This window comes from Bicyclus anynana, chromosome 15 (genome assembly GCF_947172395.1).
Source record: "Bicyclus anynana chromosome 15, ilBicAnyn1.1, whole genome shotgun sequence".
Lineage (NCBI taxonomy): Eukaryota > Metazoa > Arthropoda > Insecta > Lepidoptera > Nymphalidae > Bicyclus > Bicyclus anynana.
The window spans coordinates 11,504,185-11,528,105 of NC_069097.1; the positions used below are offsets into that span (position 1 = coordinate 11,504,185).

Below are 23,921 nucleotides of genomic sequence, written 5' to 3' on the forward strand. Positions count from 1 at the left end.
TTGTCATCAAGGAGTCACTAGATGCTGGCGACTCGAGACCGTTTTGTTTGAAAGTCCATCTTATCGTGTTGCGGTTTCTTTCCCTTTCGTTCAATTCAATGTTGATCGAACCCCCACAAGTATGGACCGAAGATATTAAAAGGGTTGCATGTAGCTGCTATATTGCAGGTAACTCAAAACCGTGTTGTTTGGAAGTCCTTAGAGAGACCCATTTCCAGCAGTGGACGTCCAACGGTTGATAACGATGATGATTGGTAGGTGCAGTAGAACCCGCTTAAGACGATTACGCTTATAACGATTTCTTACTTAATACGTCATTTTAAGTCAGTCCCTACAACTTGAGACACGTTTTCAAACATTTCCTAACGCTTACGATACGATTCGTCATCCCGTTTAATACGCCTACATGTCACACGCGTGTAATTCCAATTTCCAAATCTGACAAATAAATTACAACAGATCAGGACATCATAAAGGTCCTTAAACGAGGTTACAGGACAAGACTAATATCATGATATCCTAAAGAACTAAGAGACATTTACAGCAAACGATCCTTGACATGATGCGATTATAAACTGAAAATTTTGTAGACGCACTGCAAAAGTAAAATTTTATTGAAAATTCGTAAAATGCATCAAAATCTTTTTGTCACACCAGAATAAGTGATTACTTTAAGTAGCATAATTAGGTAATCGCTAGTCGTTAGTTAGTACGCTACGCTAACGTACGCTACGTAATACGCTTTCCCGTCTAAGACGCGTTTTTAGTTGAGTCCTTGCGATATCGCATTAAACGGCTTCTACTGTATTAGGTTAGTACACTCACCGCGCCAGTGACTTGCTCCTGCGTGGGGCGGCTCGGCGAGGTCTGCGGCACGGCAGCGCGCTGTGGCGACCCCACTATAGCATCGCCACCGTCGGGTACACTCTGGTAATACAATAACAATGAATTTTTTTTTTTTACTTTACAACTTAGCTCTTAACTACAATCTCACCTGCAGGGTTAGATATTATGTAACTCGGTGTACTATTCAAGTAATTAGTCACTACATCGTTTTTCATTACATTTTCGTTTTTTTTTTTCGTTTTTTTAACGAAATGATTCAATAATCGTCATTTTACTTAAAGTAACATTAGTGTAGTAGTGGTTTTAGCAGGCAGTAACGTTATTTTAACGAAAAACTGATATTTACGTAATTTTGTTAAAATTTTCATGTTAGACGATAGTTAAAACAAAAGATCATTGCCACTTGATGACAAATGACATATTCAAGGTAATTTCATAGAAATAACTATATTAGATAATCATAAAAACGAAAATACAACAACAACGACAAAAATCGGTTACGACAAAAATCGGTGTAGTGACTCAATGTTGGAATGGAATACTGAGATACATAATAAGACCGCTGATGGTAAGTGATTATACAATCTAACATGGAACCGGCTCTTTTCGGTTTCTACACGTCGTACCGGAACTCTCAATCGCTTGGCGGTACGTCTTTGCCGGTAGCGTGGTGACTAGCCACGGCCGAAGCCTCCCACCAGCAAAAATGTGTAATTTGTAAAGCATATTACCAAACAATGCAAACCTATCACGGTTGATGCTTTGTATTTTAACCTCATTAGTCCAGTGAAACCTATGTGATTTCCCATCATGAGATCCCGGATTCGAGTCTTTGGTTAAATACTGAGGTACTAAAAAAAGTCTAGTATAAAAAACATACCCGCTGCGGTGTAAAAATAGGCGCCATAGCGTCGAGGTCGGTCATCGGAAACTCGACACCTTTGGTGCGCAGCTCGGTGTACACTTGACCGACGCCCTGCGAACGAATTACTAAGGTCATACATACATACATACATTACATTACATACAAACGGTTTATATTACATACAAACTACATACATGATTTGATTCACTGAAAGAATGTGTGAATTAACATTTCTTTTTTATTCTTTACAAGTTAGCTCTTGACTACAATCTCACCTGATGGTTTGAATTGTACACTGTGATGATGCAGACTAAGATGGAAGCGGGCTAACTTGTTAGGAGGAAGATGAAAATTCACACCTCTTTCGGTTTCTACACGACATCATACTGGAACGTTAAATCGCTTGACGGTACGTCTTTGTCGGATGGTAACTACCCAGGAGGAGGTATGCGAGGTGGATTTACAAGACCGTACATAAAATTATAAGTTTTGTTGTTATAAACAGTAGCCTTGTTGCCCAATAACCTGGATCTTCCAGTGAAAATCTCATTAAAATCGGACAGACATAAAAAATTACAGTGCCTGTTTTACCTAAGAAATCAATTAATTAGTAAAAAAATATATATTTAATGAATACCAATGGTATATAGCTTGACAACTTCGTTCGTAACACTTCCAGTAGCCCGCGCGGGCCGAGGGCGTGTAGCGTTAACTGAAAAACCCACAACTGATACACCTCACTTCCCACACGCACGGTTTCACACCCGCGCAGTCTGTCCCCTCGTCGCCCGCATATCATGGGAGTGTCATCAACGAAATTGCCAGACTATAATTATATAGGCTATTGGATGGGGGCTATGAATTATTTTCATGTCAGGCATTCAGAAGAAAGTCTTTTACATGAATAATATTTATTTTTTATTGTAAATTCATGTCATCCATTCACTACTACAAGCCAAGCGTTAAATGTTGTTTATGCAGTATTGCACAGAACAATAGATTACAATAGAATCCATTGTTTCACTGCCCACTAATATTTTTTAAGACTTCGCAGTGCAGATAAATGTACCGACCTACTTTTTATTATTAGTTTTTAACACAGAGATGTTATTACAAATGGAGATTCAGACGCTATTGAGTCAGAGATAAGTCTACACAAACACAGACGAGCAGACAAAAATTTAACAAAAATTTGATTGTGTTTTAGTGTCCTGTAAACTATAAGCACTTGATAAAATACAGTTATTTTTGATGATACACAAATTGCTTGTTCAAAGGTATTAGATTATATAGATAATAAATAATAATTAATCTTACTAATATTGACACCTCATGTGCAAATGACTAACGCCTCACCTGCAATTCGGGCTGATTTTGGAACGCGTCAGCCCAGCACTGGATAAGACTAAGCACCTTCTCTTGCACCACAGTTGGTGGGTCATTCTTGGGGCCGATAAGTTTCACCTGAAATAAATAAATATTTTTTTCAAAAACCCAAAATCTTAATTTTTTTTCATTGGTTTTGGAATCTGTTACGACATTCAATTATAAGACACTAGCGGACGCCCGCGACTTCGTCCGCGTGGAATTCAGTTTTTCACAAATCCCGCGGGAACCATGGATTTTTCCGGGATGAAAAGTAGCCTATGTGTTAATCCAGAGTAAAATCTATTTCAATTCCAAATTTCAGCCAAATCGCTATAGCCGCTGTAGTAGCCGCAGCGTAAAAGAGGGACAAACATACTTAACCACTTTCACACTTACACACAAGCTTTCGCCTTTATAATATTAGTGAGACTAGCTGACGTCGCGTGGTTCCCGATCCCGATCCCGTAGGAATATGAGGATAATATATAACCTTTCTTGATAACTAACACTGAAAGAATTTTTCAAATTGGACCAGAAGTTCTTGAGATTAGCACGTTCAAAACAAACTCTTCAACTTTATAATATTAAGTATAGAAGACAAGCGTGTGAATGTATTTAAGTAAAAAACTTGAAAAAAATGATATAATAAAAACATTAGTTTATGCCAGATGTATGCTAATGTGTCAATAAACATACCTGCCTAATACCTATATACACCTATCTATATATATCTATGAACTTGTTAAGTGGAATAAATAATTTGTGCCCAAGGTGACTTTGTCCTGGGAAGTTTTAATATTGTCTGTAGCTAATATTAGCTGCACTAATATCATACCTACATTTATGTATTATGTGAAATTTTATATGATAAAGCTAAACTGCTCTTAATATAAACAAATACTTATAGGTATAGTTTGTGAGGTTGTAGGAGGTATTTGCGAATGTCATGTCATGTCAAATTTTATCTCTGTATTCTTATGGGCATCAGAATAATGCAAGTGAAACCGAGGGACATTGACTAGTTTATACTAATATTATTGAGAGGAAAGATTTGATTATTTCTTTGCATTGAGTAGAATTTGAAAAATTCTTTCTCTGTTTGAGAAGCTACACTATTTCAGAGTCCTATAGGCTTTTCAGCCCTGTTTTCTAACAAAGATGGGAGTTGTATAATATGATGCAATCTATCTCATAATTGCATAATTTATTACTGATCAACATTTATCATCAAATATTATGTCTAATGATTCAGTAAAGGTAAATTACATTTTATCATTATAGCTACAAGTTAATACAATCTTAGGACCATCTCAATTTAGTTTATTCTAATCTCCTTTCCATATACAGTAAGTAGATTAAAAAAATAACAGGCGGAGAAGAGGAATGTTGACATATTGTCATAAAGAAACTCCCTAAAATTGCTTTGATAAGCTATCAATCATTTAGGGCTACAAAACTTATCATAAAAAAACTCCAAAATTGTTACAATAACTTTGTAAGAGCTAAAATTATTTTTACCAGATAAGTAATTCCAAATTATTTGATACAGATTATAACTAAGTATAAATATGTAGGTACCTAATATTCTGGAGTTTGTTATTATGGTACGTACATACATTTAAAGTCTCTAAACAAAACAGCACTTGCAGACTTTGAATCTTGACAGAATTAGTTGAAACCGAATATGTTGAAACTGGTATTTCAAATTCAAATTTTGTTTATTCATTGAGCACAAAGTTATTAATTAAATATATAAAATGAAAGAATTTAATTAGAAATAACCATGCATACTTATAGAAACAGCAATAATATATTTCTTGTTTTATTAGAAAACTTGAAGTGATAATTCTACATCTTGGACTTTAAAGGTGTTGAAACCCTTTGTAGCTAAGCTGTAATAATCCTATTGACACACATAGTTTAGTGACATATCACATCAATATACCCTTGACACAATTTACCAATAGCACAAAAAGTCTTCACGTAAAATTCTGCCTGACACAAATCCTGCAGGAACCATAGATTTTCCTGGGATAAGAGTAAACTTTGTGTTCCAAATTCAATTTAAAGTTTTAAAATTCAGGGTATAATCTATCTCAATTTGATAATTCTAGCATAATTTGTTCAATAGTTGCAGTGTGAAAGAATAACAATCATACACACAAACTTGCTTATCTATACTTATAATAAATCTGAAGAAAGGTCAATTCTGTACATGAAATATATTTCCAAAATAACTATCAGGGGGTGATTAGTGATCGATACTGATGCCAAAAATGCAATTCGTAAAATTTTTGCCTGTCTGTCTGTATGTTCGTTATAGAAACAAAAACTACTCAATGGATTTTAACGAAACTTGGTACATTTATTCTTTTATACTTCTGGGCAGGTTATAGTATACTTTTCATCACGCTACGATCAATAGGAGCGGAGTACTGAAGGGTAATGTTGGGAAAACAGGAGAAGTTACTCCATTTTTACAGCAATACTGTAAGGGCTGGATTAAAGAGGTCCAAGGGTGGACGAAGTTGCGGGCGTCCGCTAGATTTTAATATTAGTTTGATATATAGAGTTTATAAAAGAGAATAATTAAAAACTCAATATCTAGTATATCGCTTCAATACTTAATTACTAGCCTTGTACTCTCAATGTTTTAGGCACCTAATAGTCTTCACAGTCAATCAAGGTAATAAAGAAGCCATTGAACTGAATCAGTTCAAAGATAAAAAAGTTAAATAATCAGTCAAGCATTCTTTTATCATTACAAGTGTCTTTGAATTCTATCTTCCTATAACATTTATGTATAAACAACAAGCGGATGCCCGTGACTCTGTTCGCTTGAAAATCTGATTATACAAATCCCGCAGGAACCACAGATTTTTCTGGGATAAAAAGGAGCCTATGTTCTGCTCCAACATCCAGTTTATCTCTTTACTAAATTTCAATCAAATCAGTTTAAAAGTTTAGCTGTGGAATTGTAATATTAGTGTGGATGTTAATACACCAATGTGTAAATAAACTGTAATAGGGAAGTTATTATAATGTCACCCATACATAGCTATAATTTGTAATAGGATTATGTGATGTATGCACATATTATTAAACACACAAATCAAACTGAGTATGTAATATGTTGTGGATACTTATGCTACACCTTTTACACATACATAACATTCACATTATAAAACAAAGTCCTGTGCCACATCTGTCTGTCTGTTCACAATAGACTCAAAAACTATAGAACTAATACAATTTTCATGTGATATTCACCAAAAGATAGAATGGCTCATGAGCATGGTTTGGGTACAATAATAATATATGAATGTTTTGTATATATTGGTTGAAATATGACAATAGTTATGAAATTGTTGGAAAACATTGCCTAACTATTGCATATAACAAAGCAATTCATGGCATATTCCACTTTCCAGTGTTCCACACATACAAAGTTGCAGGTATCTATAGGTATATGCTTATAGTATCTTACAAGACTACAGAAACAAGACTTGTTAAATCTGAGGATAACAAAAAATATGAAATAGTTTTTAAATATTGGATAGAAGCAGGCGTTACTTTGTGGAAGTTCATCATGAATATATAATAATTTATTTATTTTGCTATTATCCACGAAAAGCTGATGAACCCATGCAAAAACGTCACCCAGGTCCAACAAAATACTCTCTATGTACGTTTCACCCAGAAATCTGAGCATCCTCAGGAGATGTTGACTCTACAACGTGCAATTGCAAAGTGTTTTTGTTGTTGTTGTTGTTGAAATAGATTTTGTTTTCCTTGGAAAGTGTAGTTTCATTCAAATGAGACATAGAACAATATTTTGGTTCAACAAATACTTTTATCTTATCTGATAAACTTCACCTTTCATTATGAAAAAAATAAATGGCAAAATTCAGGTAAACTTATTGGAATATGTCTGGCTAGTTTCTAACGCATGTACGGTACTAATAATCAAGCTAGAAGGCAAAAGTATAAGTTTTTATATTGTTTTGTGCTATTTCAACAATTTGATAATAATTTTTACCTTAGTTTAACATATAACCATTCTGAACATGCTCCCTAATTGAGCTACACTTTTTTCTTAATTAATTAATTAATTAATTAAATTAATTAATTCTAAACTATTTCCTCATAAAAGCTTTGCAAAGGTAGAGGCCAACCTTTAACCTTAAACTTCTTAAGTTTTAGTTTAACCATAGAACATGAGGCATTCATTGATTTGCATTTTGTTATCCTACATTAAGTCGACTCATCCCTTTTCATATCATAAGAAAAATCCTCAGAATACAGAAAACTCCAGAAGGTGTGATCACAAGTAGGAATGGAGCCATTTAAACTACTCTTTTTTTCACGGACAAGCAATTTCTCACTCAGTGTATGCCGAGTTGTGTGACATGATTTACAGATATAATTTTTTAACACTATGCATGCTTTATAATGACGGCTGAATGTTTCTTCTGGTGTTTTCTGTATTCTGAGTAAAACCCATCATCTATTCATATTATTTAGTCTATCACACACATTAAACATACATCTTATTTGTTCTTCCTCTCAGGTTTTGCCCTACTGACCATTTTACTTATAGTGACTTTCTTCCCTTCTCATTGCCTGTTTAAGTACGTACCATATTAACCTATTCAGCTTTCTGCTTGTTTCATTTTTTATCTTATAAAAACAGATTGAACTATATGCTATATGAGTAACAATAATGTAGAAAAATGTCTCACCAGTTCATAGATAAACTCTTTGCTGCAGACAAGCACATGAAAACTCTTTCCACAATTCTTGACGCAGGTTTCAAGTACAGTCAGCGTGTACATAACAATAGTGTAGTTTTTTCCTGCACTCTGAGTCAACCTTTTTCGTATAGCCTTCACGGCGTCCTTCGGGCCATCGGTACTGCTGTTAATTATGTCACATATCTCCATGTTGAGGGCCCAGTTCTCCGACGGGAGCGATCCATCTGTAGCTTGCTCTGGAATATTTTACACAATCGTAGTATAGCGACATACTAAGGGTCAACCTCATTAACACCAATTAAAACTAGTATTGCACTCGATTACAAATCACATTACGATCTTATTATTATTTATGGAATAACAAACGAACTGCTCCTTGGGGACAAAGAGAAATTGTTACTTCGTAATGCGCAACGATAATAGGAAACTTTTAAGAGACGCAGAATTGAGAAATTGTTGAATCATTTTACGCACAAAGTTAAGTATTGGATGTAATTACCTATTTTCTGCCCGACCGGTGTGGCAAAAGGATTCCCTACTCCAAAAAAGGACATTTTTATAATGTAATCCTATTATAAATAAATAATTTCACCGATTTCACTTGTCACCCGAGTAAACGTAAAAATATTTTAATCTGTGGTCAAGGTTATGACTTATTGACAGTCAACTGTCAAATTAGTTTACAATTTCTTTCCACGCAATAATATTTACGAGATTATTATAACATAATTTCACAAAATAGAAGCTTAGGCGAAAAAGTGATAAAAATAGTATTCGAAGTTAATGATTTATATATAGATATAACAAGATATTCGTATCGTATAGGTTTATTTGAGTAAACGACTCATCATCATCAGACGAGCCTGTTGTTTGAGTGCTACCAACATAACAGTTAAACTGAAAAGGGCTAGGCTTCAGAGCCGGATAGTCAGTTGAAAAAAAACAACATGATTTAGTGATTAGTGATAGGACAAGAGGCGGTTTTATTTAAAAAGATCATAAGCTTCGACTAAACTTTTACGCACGTTCGTCTTCGTATTCATTATTCTTAGCTACGATTACAATGGGTTTTACGCAATAATTACTGTAAGAACCTAACACCGACTTATAAACATTTGAAAATGGTTAATGCATTTCTCATGATTTTTAAGTCTTAAAAATATATTTTAAATGCCAGTGATTTCACGTGCGAGGAACTCATACCACCGTATCTGAAGATACTGTATCTATATCTATACTATATCTGTATTGTCATGGCACGGCAGTGAAACGATGCTCCGAGTCCGAAGTACTTGATTCAAATTGTTACCATGACAATAACTTTAACAGTCGCAAGTGTCACATGATTCAATAAATGACATTGCAAAAATAGCAACCGATACAATTCAACATAAACAAGATTTTGTGTACATTAATTATTATAAATAGACAAAATGACCGAAAAGAAATCTTTAAATAGCCTCATAATCCATCCGGCTATTGAACCGGGTGTCATTGACAATGCAATGCTTACACGGTGCATATTGGAGTATGGTAAAAATAATCCCTATCTATTCCCTTTTACTACTTATCCGATCATCCTGAAAGACGAATTTATTTGTAAGTAATTAATATATATTATAAAGATGTAAATTATGTGAATTAAATTACTATACCACTTGAAAGCCACGTTATTTGCGAGTGTCATTCCCCGACCCAGAAGTGGAACCTAGGATCTCGATATGCGAAACCGCAAAGGCCAACGAGGTATTTACAGAATCATCATTAAGAACCCATATTCGGCTCATTATTGAGCACGAGTCTCCTCTCAGAAGAGAGGGGTCAGGCCTTAGTCCACCACGCTGGCCTAATGCAGATTAGCAGACTTCACACACGTAGAGAATTAAGAAAATTATCAGGTATGCCGGTTTCCTTACGGTATTTTTCCTTTACCGTGTGAGACACTTCATATTTAATACCTTTAAAATGCACACTTGACTGAAAAGTTAGAAGTTCATGCCTCGGACCGGATTCGAACCTACGAATCGAAGGCAGAGGTCATATCCACTGGGCTATCATCTCTACATTTACAGAATCCTCGTTCCTTCCTTCCTTATCAGCCGATAGAATCCTCTGCTGCACATAGGTCTCTTGCATGGACCTCCAAGCACAACGGTCTCGAGCCAGCAATTTACAGAATAGTGCTAACTAATTCTCACTCACATTTAAGGACCACAGGAAGAAGCAGGGCGACTATTCGCAGAAGAAGGCGTTCACTTAAACGAGGCTCCCATAGTTCGATTGGAATTCCAAAACATACTGCGAATCGATCACCTCTGGATGCTCAAATCCCTAAGAAAATTGACTTTAGCCCATAACTTGATAGAGAACATAGAGAATTTAGACCAACTAGTCGGACTCAACGAATTAGACTTGTCCTTTAACAAAATCGAAAGAATTGAAAATCTAGATGCACTTGTTAACCTCGAAGTGCTAACTCTTTTTCACAACAAAATAAGGAAATTGGAGAATATGGACACTCTTGAAAATCTACTGGTGTTCAGTATTGGTGACAATTTAATTGAAGATTTCAAGGAGGTATAATATTTCTTTATTTATTTAAGTATTTGATCGTTCAAATGTAAAATCCAACTTTGTTCTTTACTACAAACTACTCACAAAGATATGTATGACATGTATGTTTTAAGTGATTAATTTAAGTAAATAATCATATATATAATTATAGTATAAAGAAAAAACATATAAAATTGATTCAAAAATAAATATTAGTTGGATGCAATCTGAGGCTCGTAGCTCATTAGAGCCAATCGGCACTCGATCGTCAGCTGCTCATGCGGCTAATAATATTTATATTTATACTAATCATATTTAATAACGTGGATTAAGATTAAAACCTACATTTTCCTCAAATTAAAGTGAACTTAATCAGTGGCCGTTTAGGTTTGACTTAGTACAAGTAGGTAAGGACTCAGCAAATAGGTGCATGCCAGTTGAATTGGTTAATCTAATGATTTCAGACATGTTTGTACTACAACAATCCCCGTTTCCATCTCCATAAAACCGAAAAGTTAATGCTAAAACTGAGTACAGTACTCACACGTAGCACAATCTTTTCGCTGTAGTTCATCTGGTAGAAATTAAACTTAGGTTTTTCAGACTTTAATCTAACCTGCAGACCTTGCACGTAAGCTATAGCGAAATTAATATTCAATGTTTTTTAAAGATGTCTTACATGAGACGATTCCGTAAGCTGCGTTCCGTGAGCTTTAAGGGCAATCCCTGTTGTGACGACCCAATGACTTACCAGTTTCTAAAAAGCGCGCTAACCAGAGTTACATACTTGGACTACAAGCTTGTTACCGAAGATGAAAGGGAAGTTGGAAGAGCCGTCTTTCGGTAAGGATAATTCTAGTTTTTTTTATATATTCTATGCTGATATTTTATAGAGGTAAACTTTGTGGTGTCGTAGGGGCTACTCCTTGGATGTACTAAATCCAAAGAAAGCCAAGTTATGTGTGACTGTTCAAAGACAGGAGCTATTATATTACACTTATGCCTATTGTACCTACCTAACTATCTCTAATAGGTATTTCGTAGTTTGATGAAACAAAATAAATGGAAAAATGTCTGGTTGAGTGATTTGATTTGGATTGAAGATATCGTGGATGAACATGCCAAGACGAATATCAAATCAATCAAACCTTCGGACCTGAGAATGGATGATGACGATGACACAATCTGCGCCTATTTTATAATAATAGTAATAATTAATATTGAAATTAATAAATTTCAGAGGTTTACTCCGTAAATTAGATGAAGCAGACGAGAAGTCTGAAAAAGAACGAGTGGCACGAGAAGAATATGAGGCCAGAGTAAAGTTCTACGCTCTTTCATTCGTCGAATATCTAAGTGGACCGGAATTGATAGAATCAATGTTCGAGAAAGATCCAGATGGTTCGCTCCTCCTTAAAGTCGGTGGCGAGCTGATTGGATTCTATGAACAGTACTAAACAATTTATTTACTTATATTTTCACAGTACGAGTCACGTAACTTTGTAAACTTAGGGTTAAGTAAATTTATAATAGATCGCAGTATTAACAAGCTAAAATAGTCTGCATTGACTATGCACTGTGGTGGATAGTAGGGACTTGACTTCAGTATGGCGGACTTTCATTCCGCCATACTGAATTAATTGCCATGTTTGCAATTTCGTAAATTCTTAATGTCAGAATTAATGCATCTTTTTGTTTATGATGCTACCTAACTCTATATAGAATGGTGATTTTACAAAGATTTTATAAGTCGTAAAATTTATGAATTCTTAGCTTATTTCAGGGAAATAGTGACGCGTGAGAACTTAGACGATGCGTAATTTAGACCTAGAATAAAGTTTATATTACAATTTTTGTCGGTGTAATTTTTTTCAGATACAAGGAACAATATGTTGAAACAATGGCTGGATTAGTGGAATTCGCGCAAAATGCTTACAACGTGAGGCAAAACGAAATAAAATTATTCAAAGACCTCGTTGACAATGCATTAGACGAGAGCGTAGAAAGAAGCAAAGAGTACGAAACATTTTAATTCATTTTATAAAATGCCATTCTAATAAAAAGCCTAGTCCAACATAATGGAGTTAAAGTCTAAAAACTAAATTATAAGAATCAAGCAATGTTTATGTTGTGATTGCATAATAAGAGTAAAAGCTTTTGCATTAATAAGCTATAAAATAAACATCCACAAGTCGGTATGCCTAATAAATCAACTTTTACCAGTACTTAATATTACAGAGTCGTTGCAGAATTTGAGGAGAAAAAGAAACCACTGGTCGGTCAAATGAATGAAATAATATCTAAATTTACGAAAAAACAAGCAACTATTGAACAGTTAGAACCAAATATAATAGACACGGGGGAATCGTTCAACGATATTATTTATGACTTATGGAAAAATCTCATGACTATAGAGATGAGGTTGTACGAGCGATGCGAGGTATGTTTAAAGATTTTTAATTTTATGGATCATAGATTTGAAGCTTCATGGTTCTATCTCACTGAACGATTGTCGTACTCACGCCCACAATTTTTGTATGGTTAATATTATTATTAAAAGATTATTTCTCAATAAAAGTTGGACAACCACCATATTACTTGCATGCTATTAGAAAAATTATGAAAACTAAGACTAGATAGATACACCTATAGATGATAGGTACTTAAGCTTTGTTATTGCTTCTGCAAGAGTAATGGAAGCTCTAAAAGCAATGATAAATCAGCGACAAACAAAAACAGCAATAATAAAGAATAAGCTTTCAACAATCATAATTTAGTTATTTTAGTGTTCAAACTACATACCGTACAGATTTAATGAGGTGTACCTATCCCTACCATAGTTTAGTATATTCTCGCTCATATGAATATTGCTAAAATTTCTCTTATAACTTCAGGAATCAAGAGTTCAATTCGCAGTGAACATGACAGAGATGATAACAAAGCTGTTGGAAGTGTCTCGTAATGCATTCGGTGCGTGGCGCGAACACGAGGGTATGTGGTCCATGCGGCAGTTCGAGGCGCTGTCCAAGTTACTCGGCAATAAGGTTATGCTGGGAGATGCACCGCCCGAGTTGTTTGAAGTGAGTAAAGTATTAGAAACATCTAAGAAAAAGATTTTTATTTGGGAAACACAACAAAGGAATCAAAAAAGCATAAATACAATAGAAAATATTAATGTTACGGTCAATTTTGTGAGTAGTGGCAGTGTGAGTGAGGAGTTAGTTAGATTGATTGATACTTTCAAGAACACACTTTCCGAACAAACTTCTAGAGAATCGACAGGCTTTAAAGTATACATTTCTCTCTGCAGAAGATAGGTCTCTTGAAGATTTCTTCAATGTTATTTTCATTAGGACAGGATATTCCTTGTACAAATCCTGATTACTTTTTTATTGCACTGGGTCTATAAGTATAAGGTGCGGGTTACGAGAGATATCCTGAAGACAAAAATACATTGTCGACCAACAGCGGCGGATCGGAATGTTTTTTTTTTTTTATTCATAATAGACTTGCGCTTGACTACAATCATGCCTGGTGGAAAGCAATGATGAGGTCTAGGTTGGAGCGCGCTTGCCTAGAAAATGCCTATTCACTCTCGTCTTGAAGGTGCACAAATCATAAGTGTTAGGAAACACAGAAGCTGGAAGGGCATTCCACATCTTCGCTGTTCTTATTAGAAACGTCGATGCGAAACGTTTTGTGCGAGTCGACTGGACATCGACAACAAAAGGATGCCAATTTGCACGATGTCTCGCTGTTCTGTGGTAGAATGGCGATGGAGGGACTAGATTAAAAAGATCCCGTGAGCACTCTCCGAAATATATTCGGTAAAATCGAAAGACAGGCAACGTTACGTCGGTGTTGAAGACTTTGTAGATTCTTTCCAGTTAGAGATTCATCACCAATGATACGTCTAGCGCGACGATCAACTGAGTCTAATGCAGAGAGCTGATATTTAGCAGACCCATCCCATAGGTGACTACAGTATTCCATGCTTGTTGTTATGTTCTTAAATCCATTTCTAGGAGAAAATAACTCTTAAAATAGAACCAATTTGCAATATAAACAAAGTAGCTATGTATGTAATTGTCTTACTAAAGAAATTATTAGAGCGTTAACAAGCAAGTAACGCTAGAATCCACTCGAGCTTATGTTTTCTAATAGAATGTGAAAGATATAATCTACGAAATAAAACCTCTATGTTTTCTGTGCCTCCATCACAATTAGTTTACATGGTTGCTAATGGTGTTTTTAAAATTTTTGCTTCAGGTGATGATGGATAGAGATCTGATGATGAATCTAGTGGCACAGTCCTTGGACAACCACATGAGGTTTATAGACGCACGGGAAGATCTACTGATGACGCGTGCTAACGCATGGCGGGACGATCTAGTTCAAGGCACCAATGAGTAAGTTCGATCATTAAAAACCCGCTGGATGAATGCATGTATGCCATGTCATGTGCCAGTTTTAGTCAAACTCAAATTTATAGAGAAATCCTATTATATAAGTCTCACTGAAAGAGAAATACAAAAACCCTTAACTGTGAATTGGGATCGTAACAATTACTTTTTAGCTGTCCTGTGAAAAGTACTTAAATTACCTTGTTTTCAGCTTTTGATATTATTGATAGGAACTGTCAAAAAGTTCAGAATTCAATGTGTTTTTTTCTTTTGTATCTAAAAGATTTTTTTAAACATTTGTACTGTTTACTTTCCAGCAATGAAATAAAGCGGAACCGCGACAGGGTTCTAGAGATTTACTACTTTATTGACAATCAGAGAGAGGAGTGGGCGGATATGCAGATGAGTATGACGGAAACTGTGGACCCCGAGACAGCAGCACTTTTGGGCGACGATTTCTAATGGACAATATAGTTGGTGTAATCATTCACGCTTATTATTTCATTGATCAAATAAAAACATATATCGCATCTTCTTATAAGTGAAATCGCTCTTCATAGCAGCTAAGACCACTATGGCGGCGCCCAAAGTTTCACTTACATTTTGGTTTAAAAAACCAAATTGCAAGTGAAAACAATTTGATAATCAATTAAGCTTATTGAAGCTGTTTGGGAACCTATTCGTACCATTTTAATTCGACCAGTAAGTATTTTTTACTGATAACATCGCTCTCAAGCGGCTACTAGTTGAAGACGTGCGAAGTGGCTCTAATGGGCTATGACCATAATTTGTGAAACGAGCAGATATTCACATATCCTGTTGAGTTTGAGTGGAAAACCATTGTCTCTAACACAACAGGCAGTGGCGCGCACAAGGTTTTTAACAATGGCAGGCATTAGGCAATATACAAATAGTACGAAATGGAATTCCTTCTATAATAAGTTTCGTAATGAGTCATCAGGTGATCAGGGCAGGCAGTGCTTTTTTGCTTTGCACGCACTTCATTGAGAATTTATTTGTAGTTTTTAGATTATAATTTTATTGGCGGACGAAACAGATTGCCCACCTAATGGTAAGTGATAAATCTTCTCTATAAATAGAGCACTTCCCCAGGGCATGCAATGCAACGAACACATACAACAATGCCGCCCGTCCGTGTAGTAGGTACCTATTTCCGTAAAACTGAGGCGTTCAGTTGGCCTATTCACTAACTTCAGTCACCCACTTAATATAAATAACATCAAATCAATAACAATCGCATTTTTCGTATTACGTAAATCCCATTGTTAACGTAAATAACAATGTCTACACTAACAATAATTTTGATCAATCAATGGTGAATAAAAAATCATCAGCAATAGCCAGTGGGGTAAATTTCGTGTCTACTAAAGTTACTCAAGTTAGTGAATAGGCCAAGATTGGAACAGCAATGTTGATTGGCAGCAGAAACTAGGATGGCTACTTGATGGTTCTTCCCCGGACAAGCTGTCCTCTGCTACTACTAAAACTCTTCAGGAAGCTACAAGGCCTTCGAGGCAAATACACTAGGGCCACGAATACAGTACGCTACGCTCATAAGGCCTGAGGAGTGCCTCATTTAAAAAAAAAAACAAGAAACCTCAATCGGCTCAGTCGGGGATCGTACCCAGGACCTCCGTCTTGCAAATCCACTGCGCCACGGAGGCCGTCTGAACTCAAGGCGTATAGCTGCGAAAGTTCCAAAAACAACATTATCTACGCAGTTTGGCGTGTTTCAATAGTGGATTAGACATTTGGCGCAATAAAGTTCAAGCAACAATGAATTTAATACATTTTGAGTAGGTATTATAACATTAATACCTATGTTGTATTCATTATAATGTATCTTAATGCAGGATGGGCTTTGAATAAATAGAGGCTTTTAACAAAAAAGGCTTTATTGCTAATAAGGTAGGTAATACATTGGTTGTAAAAATATGAGTATAATTGATTATATTAAATCACAACAATTGTATATATATTATGTAATTGATTATTATTTAATTACTTTACAATATATTTACTAGGTCAAACTATAATACTGAAGATTTTAAAATAGTAAAGGTTAATGTCACGTTTTAATTACGCCTACGCCTATGATATTCGCTGATAATGAAGATTTCTCTTGATAAGAGATTTTTTTAATCGTTCCAGTATTATTTTATCTGTCGGAACCTATTTGTTACAAAAATATTTTCCTCTATAAACATTAGAATAGATTAGCCTTTATTATTTTAAAGTCTACAGAGATTTTTGAAGTAAAACTTCTTTACGCACGCTTGACTTGGGGAATTATCTGGTTAAAATCTGGCGTTACGAAAAGTGTAATCGCAATAACATACTGTTACGTTTTAAAAGCGCCATCTGTAGTAACACTTATAAACTACGGCACAACACAAATAAGCCCAGCGCTGAATCCGTTTAGTCTTTTACCGGGATAGTTGTGAACTACCTAGTAAGCTTGTGAAGTAAAGCAAGTCCGCCTCGAGAGATGGCGCTACTAAACGCTACTAATGTTTAAGTTTCTCTTTTATTTATTACTTTATTTTTTAAAAAGTTTTACTTCAGTCAGGTGGTCTAAATGACACTCTTTTGCTTATTTATTATATAATATTTTGTTTACTTGGCAGCCTTCTGTTTAAGCGCTTGTATGTACATTTCAAGGCTCTGTTGAACTTTGGGGTTTTTGAGGTAGGTGAGAAACTCTTGTGTGTCAGCTTGTCTGGTTGTTTGCAAGCTTTTGATTGGTGCATCCCGTATCTTCTGTTTAGTGATAGCTCTAGCTAGGGGTGGGATTCTTTCGAACTTCTTTATGAAGCCTTTACACTTAGCGATTGCGTCGGCCTTGTCTGTGGCGGTTTCGTCGATAAGGCTTACCTGTAAGATAAAAGTTAATTTAATGACTTAGTAGATGGTTGTGGTGCAAAGGTGCAATTTTTTATAGAATAATAAATAGTTGACGGGTTGTTTTTAAATGATTACATTGCCTATAACAAAGCATCACCTTACACGGTATTTGTTCAAGGAATAATTTATTCAATTTGTAGGTAATTACAGTAACATTTAACGCTAACGCTAAACGCTCCATCAGAATAAACATTCTTGTTATAGTTAATGCATATTCTGCTTTCCTAGGCAAAATAGTTCAATATCCATAAACCACTAGGACCGTCTATTCCTAGGGCTGTTTCGTAAAGTCCTTAGGCAAATTATCATCTAAGGTGAACACTCTAAAATAAAAAAATATAATAAACTAAACTTTAATGCTCATCCTTCATCCACTGTGAACATTCATGTTGTATTAAGCATATATTCTACTTCACTGGTAGAAATAATTTGACACATAGTGAACCACTTGGGAGCGACTAACCCTAGGACTGTTTCGTTAATCCCTAAGATGTATTTATCATCTATAATACAGTAAAAGGTGGGGCACACTAATAATATAAACTAACCTTTAACGCTTCGTCTACTGTAAACATTCTTGCTGTAGTGAGAGCATATTCTGCTTCCCTGGTAGAAATAGTTTGGCACATAGTGTCCATGAACCACTTGGGAGCGACTATCCCTAGGGCTGTTTCGTTAAGCCCTATAGTGAATTTACCGCTCACCATAGCTCGGTATTCGCATGACATTGATAAGAGGCAACCGCCGGCTGGTGCGTGACCCTAAAACATGACATGACCTTTATTTTGCAAACTTATAATGAAAAAATAAATCGTAATAAGGACAAATTTCATTTAGGCGGCCTAACAGTACTGTTAGTCCGCCTCCTTTACGTCATTTCATATGGTCAGAGCTGGTGGATATTTTTGTGTAGGTGTTTGTATTTGAGTCAAGTTAAAAACTTGTCCTGTACCTACCTACACCCACTCAAAAATGTCCCCTAACTCTCGGATAAGTGAGTCGCTTTGCTGGCAAGCGGGCGGTGAAGTGACCGCTCGTGGTAACCGAGGCGTTTCCGTTACTTATCTTAGGCATAATAATGAGTTTTGACCTTTATATCTTGTCGTTCTGTCTCTGAAGTAGTAAAAATTAATAGGTACTAACATTAATAGCGGCAGCAGTAGGAAAACTTGATCCGAACAACTTGAACCACACGTCCTGGAGGGTAGTCCAGAATTCTTCGGCCCTTTTTATATCGGGCTTGTACATTTCCATTATATCCAGACCCGCTGAAAATACCGTTGGTGACGACTGTATTTGAAAATAGATTCAAATTATAATAATACCAACATTGACCTCTTATAATAAAAGGACGCACAATCATGTAGAAAACATCACTTAAAAACTGGCCAATGTTGCTTCGGCAGTTTAAGAATTATTGGTAAAGAAAATTATAACTAAAGGCCTTTAAATATTCAATATTCAATAAAATCCCAAATTCAGAGCAAATTCAACCTTAAGGATTGAGTTTAAGGTTGAATTTGCAAATGCGACTACTTGAATTGGGTGCCAAGAAGGTGTGTTTGGCACTCATTGAGTGGGGACGTTTTTTGGTCGCTGATTGTGCATCCACTTTTTATTAGAGATCGATGAATACAAAGCAATAAAAAAAATAAAATAATACGAGTATAAAAAGATAACAATGAACAAAAAGTACCTAATTATACGCCAAGATTGTAGATGCAATCGCCTTATCGCCAATGAAAATCGGAGATCTATCTTTCATAATTCGTATGTACTCTTGTATTATTCGTACAATAATTTATTTGCTGACTAGCAGACGCCCGCGACTTCGCTCGCGTGGTATCATTAAGCGTCGAATACTACATCGTGCATTATGATTTGCAGTGTTTTTAATTAAAAATTATATTTTGGACACATTAACATACTTAAATTAATTTTAACTTTGTACTACGCGCGCGAGGACTCAATTATAGTTGAGCCCGGGATGCTAAATTTGCAGTTACTAAAGCGTCATGGGGACCGATTACATTTGGTAGATAAAAAACTACAGACTTTAAAAGCAATTTTTATTACTTTGGCTTACTGAAATTGTCAGAAAATTTTTGCGATTACTTAGGAGGTTATTTTCTTCAAAATAAGTAAGAAATTAATCGCGCTCGTAACTCGTGAACTAAAATATAAGGGTTTTATTTTGTAATTTTGGAACCCTCCCATGGCATTATGTTACGCTTAACGTCAGATTTTCGAAATTCGCAGTTGTTAGCTATCAACTCACCTACCTTATCTTAATCTGACGTGCTGGTTGAGTAGGTATTTCTAAAGATTTTTTTGTTGCCCTAAACGTACCCACCAATATTAAGGGCTCATACTTGGTGGAGGTACTCAACAACGTGCAAAGTATGTTTATCTGCCGCGCTCGAGTAACTGCAAAAATCCTCTCTTTGGCTCCCCTACTATTACGTGATATGTCTATAAATGGTTTTATACTTACAGAAGTCAATATCATTCCTCTACTCTTGTTCTTAGCCACTTCATCGAGAGATTTGCTGATTTCTGTCAAAAGGTCAAGGTTGAGACTGTTCACTGGAGGTCTCTGCAGTGTCATAATCGCGACACCATCGTTGTCCACTGTCAAATCTACTAAGGGTCCTTTGCTTGACATTGCTCTGATGTTGGGGGCTAATTGCCTCGCATTGCTGACTGTCTGCCTTAACAGGAACATTTTATCTGTAACATTAATATAGCTTGGCAACTTCGTTCGTAATCGTAACGCTCCCGATGGTCCGCGCGGGCCGGGGGGCGTGTAGCTATGAATGAAAAACCCACGAGTGATGCACCTCACTTCCCCGCACGCACGATTTCACACCCGCACAGTCTTCCCCCCCACCCCCCCATCGCCCGCATGATGATGATAAGAATTTAATAGTTATGTACCAGATTACTACACACTTGTTCTAGTAATATATGCAAATTTATTTAAATAGACCTATTTAGTTTAATTATATGAACCACCTACTTACTTTTATTGTCTCAAGTTATATTTCCACATTCAAACAAAAAAAGCAATGCAATTGCATTAATTAATTGCCCAAGTAATGTGTTGTAACAGATAATTTTATATATTTTAATATCTTGTTTATTTTAATTGTTACTTATTGAAGTCTGTGTGAAGATTTACTATAAGCTCTCACATTTACATACAAATGCATTTAATCTAAAAGTAATGTACACATTTCACTTTAAACCAATTTCAAAAAATCTATGTTCTTTATTTGATCTTTATGTTTGTATATTTCAAATTTTCTCAAAAACTACTTATTAAAAAATATTTCTGATTCTGTAAGTGCTGCAGGCTCCATAATGGGAACAATGGGGGCTTAGGCGAGCAAAGGAGCATCACCTGATGGGCCCAAAAGCAGAAGCAGAAGAAGAGATGGGCAGATAGACTCCAAGACTTTCAAATTCAATACATGTTGTTTTGTTATTTGATTGCAATGATAATTTTATACTATAGATTGGTTACATCCCTACAAAATCACTGCAAAAAGTGATCTGAATAATATGCTACAACACTACACACACATGCACAATTTTGTATTTAATTCCATCATATATTTATGTATATATAGTTCACACTTCTCAACACACAGCTCGACATTGTAGACAATATTTAGGTATTATTTGTTTAAATAACACATTCATTGTTGACCACAACTAACATTGAGTTAACTATAAATTTCCTCTTTTGAGCGGCTCATTTTTCATTCGCTAGTAACACATCTAACAGTATTTAATATTGTTGTTTGATTGCATATTTTTCAGTGACTTGATTCTGTATATAACTTAAAGGTGGCATTCTACTTTTTGTTCAAAATAATATAAAGATTCAGTAATCAGTATTTTTAGCATCTTTTTTGATTAATGGTGAGCTTATTCAGCTGCAGGTAATTTGGTCCTGTATTCAAAGTTGATCCAGTCATGTAAAAAGAGTATTGGATTTTATCAAGTTTGGTGTATGTATCTTTATTGACTTGTATTATGTTCCCAGTGGAGTGAGATTGGAAGAATTCAGAGTGCACCTGTTAATATCTTAATAAACTCTTATGCACTATGATTGATATGTTTGGCTAGTCCATGGCAAGATTGGTAGCAATATTTTTTCCCTGCAGACTGATGTAAAATTTGATGCATTATTTTTAATCATTTTTGCTTTAAGTATTTCCAAACATATTTTTTTGGAATAAAATATATTGTATCAGATTTAGTTTACCTATACCATTAATTATTATTCTATTGATTAATGGTTCCGTCTGCGACTGGAATGGATAATGAATCCACAGAGGGACCCACGTACAACAAGCCAATGACATGGCTAAGTACGGAAACAGCCCAGAAGTAAGAAGAAGAAGAAGAATGGTTACCATTTTAATTAATATCTAATTCTAAATTTAATTTATTAATTCCTAAAACTTTAACTAAACATTATTCTAGAATAGCTAATCTGAAGCTCTAAAAAAATAATGAATATAATTTAGCTATTCCAGAAAAGTGTTTACATAATAAAAATTTCAGAATTTGATATACTTATTAATTTTAAAAATAGAATATTAAATAAAACTAACCATTAATCAATTTATATTGTGAACGCCTTTAATAATTTTGTCGATAAGTAGAGCAAAGTCAATCAGATCAATTTGTTTTGTTGTTGGCAAACATTCCTTTCTATGTGAGCAAGAATTAGCAAGATCGAAAAATTAAATTATACATATTTAATCTAGTTTTGGTAAAAGCAATTTATTTTTCTTCTTCTTTCGTTTAGCTAGAGCGCTATAATATTTTATTTATGAGCAATATTTATTTATTTGTACGTTTAAAAATTGATTTTGCTTAACCTAAAGAAATAAAATATTAAGTAAAGACCAAACATAAACTTACCTTCTAACTTATAACAAATTCAAGCACCTAAAAGTAGAGTTAATTAACTAAAACTATTTTAAAGCTTACTCAATATTTATCCCTGAATTTTAAAATTTGCGTTAACTTTTTAACTTGGACTTTGACCAAACTTTTAAAATTTGAATTGTGGTACCCCTAGGGCCCTATTACGGTTATTAGTCTGTGGTTTGATTTTGATTAAAAATAAAAAATATTTCCGGAAATTATAAATTTAATACAATTTATTTTTATTTAAATAATCTTTCATCTTTGACACTCATTAAAGATTAAATTATAAATTAAATACTTATTAATAAATTATTTTGTATTTGAATTAAAAAAAGCTGTAAGCTGTAAGACGGTCTCTGTCTACTATCAGTATTCGGTTGAGAACATTGACTTAAATATCCTTGCTTTGGCCAGGTTCGTCAGAGGAAAATTAAAGTTAAAGGTTGCCACAGATTGATAGTTAAATAACTAAATATTGGCAGGTTTAAAATTGCACTCAGAGTTCCAAATTTTAAATGGTACCTAGTATTTACACTCAACTCTAAGACGCAGGATTTTGTGCACCTACCTATTTTTTTAGGCAAACAAGTGAAGTAGGTAAAATTAACTTACCTACCTAATGTCCGTTTCTACGAAGATGATTCTTATGATCTCTTTTTGTAATACATAATTGCACATCATTATGAAATTAGGTATTTAGTAGGTATCTTGAGTTTTTGCTTTATTAACAAAGTTTTGTAATTATTGTTGTACTAGTAATTGCAATGCAAATACTTAAAACATCCACGAGACAAAAATTACAGATGTAGAGGTAGATAGGTAGAGTGTAGGAATTCTAATGAGAACTTCTGATGACAAATACTTTGATGACTTTTTTGACATGACGACCTCAAACTTCTAGACCTCATGAAACATTACAAAGTTAGTAGTCAGGAATCCACAGAACATTTTGTACAACTGATTACAATCAAGTAAATTTTTCGTGAGTAGCTTCATCTCGATGAGATCGTTTCATCGAGATGAAGCTACTCACGAAAAAATCTATATAAACTACCCTCCTCCCAATGTTATTAAAAGTTTTTACTAACCAGCTGTTTTTTTTTACTGTTGCATAATTAATATATAACTTAACAGCCACAATGTCCTACGAATTGCGTGGCACAATAACTCATTCCGACACTCAGAAATTTTAATTTCCTGGTAACTCAGTTAGCTACCAGAATCAAGAATTTTCGTAAATAAAAAAGTTGATCGTCTCAT

At 34.8% G+C, this 23,921-nt stretch overlaps 3 protein-coding genes across 5 annotated transcripts in view; 1 reads left to right on the top strand and 2 right to left on the bottom strand.

The window, feature by feature from the left end:
* Positions 1-8,492, bottom strand: part of LOC112052860 (TOM1-like protein 2) — a 21,460-nt gene extending 12,968 nt beyond the window's left edge. For both annotated transcript variants that reach the window (XM_052885800.1, XM_052885799.1), the window contains exons 1-5: positions 8,333-8,492; positions 7,822-8,069; positions 3,068-3,175; positions 1,727-1,822; positions 826-927 (exon numbers count right to left, since the gene is read on the bottom strand). In XM_052885800.1, the coding sequence (XP_052741760.1) occupies positions 826-927; positions 1,727-1,822; positions 3,068-3,175; positions 7,822-8,069; positions 8,333-8,387 (609 nt within the window). In that variant the 5' untranslated portion in view covers positions 8,388-8,492. The remainder of the gene's footprint in view (positions 1-825; positions 928-1,726; positions 1,823-3,067; positions 3,176-7,821; positions 8,070-8,332) is intronic.
* Positions 795-15,314, top strand: LOC112050755 (dynein regulatory complex subunit 3). Of its 2 annotated transcripts, none has more exons than XM_052885797.1 (9): positions 795-930; positions 10,043-10,410; positions 11,057-11,229; positions 11,627-11,836; positions 12,262-12,402; positions 12,625-12,826; positions 13,281-13,466; positions 14,656-14,795; positions 15,107-15,314. In XM_052885797.1, exons 2-9 carry the CDS (start codon positions 10,153-10,155, stop codon positions 15,249-15,251), a joined length of 1,455 nt encoding a protein of 484 aa, XP_052741757.1. In that variant the 5' UTR covers positions 795-930; positions 10,043-10,152; the 3' UTR covers positions 15,252-15,314. The 2 variants fall into 2 exon arrangements, with proteins under 2 accessions (XP_052741757.1, XP_023944866.2); XM_024089098.2 differs by lacking the exon at positions 795-930 and adding an exon at positions 8,841-9,366.
* A 1,373-nt stretch (positions 15,315-16,687) lies between these two features.
* Positions 16,688-22,810, bottom strand: LOC112050749 (enoyl-CoA delta isomerase 1, mitochondrial). Its single transcript, XM_024089093.2, has 5 exons — positions 22,653-22,810; positions 20,209-20,444; positions 18,858-19,004; positions 18,263-18,475; positions 16,688-17,684 (listed from the first exon to the last, which is right to left on the bottom strand). Exons 2-5 carry the CDS (start codon positions 20,437-20,439, stop codon positions 17,427-17,429), a joined length of 849 nt encoding a protein of 282 aa, XP_023944861.2. The 5' UTR covers positions 20,440-20,444; positions 22,653-22,810; the 3' UTR covers positions 16,688-17,426.
* Positions 22,811-23,921: the final 1,111 nt, after the last annotated feature.

Bases quoted from the DNA above. Each gene is read 5' to 3' on its own strand.
- LOC112050755 (XM_024089098.2), top strand. From the start codon at position 9,267: ATGACCGAAAAGAAATCTTTAAATAGCCTCATAATCCATCCGGCTATT. The intron at 9,367-10,042 runs GTAAAAATAATC...CTCACATTTAAG, and splicing joins ACGGTGCATATTGGAGTATG to GACCACAGGAAGAAGCAGGG. The intron at 14,796-15,106 runs GTAAGTTCGATC...TTTACTTTCCAG, and splicing joins CTAGTTCAAGGCACCAATGA to CAATGAAATAAAGCGGAACC.
- LOC112050749 (XM_024089093.2), bottom strand. From the start codon at position 20,439: ATGTTCCTGTTAAGGCAGACAGTCAGCAATGCGAGGCAATTAGCCCCC. The intron at 19,005-20,208 runs GTAAGTATAAAA...TTTCAAATACAG, and splicing joins GAGGAATGATATTGACTTCT to TCGTCACCAACGGTATTTTC. The intron at 18,476-18,857 runs GTTAGTACCTAT...GTCATGTTTTAG, and splicing joins CTACTGCTGCCGCTATTAAT to GGTCACGCACCAGCCGGCGG.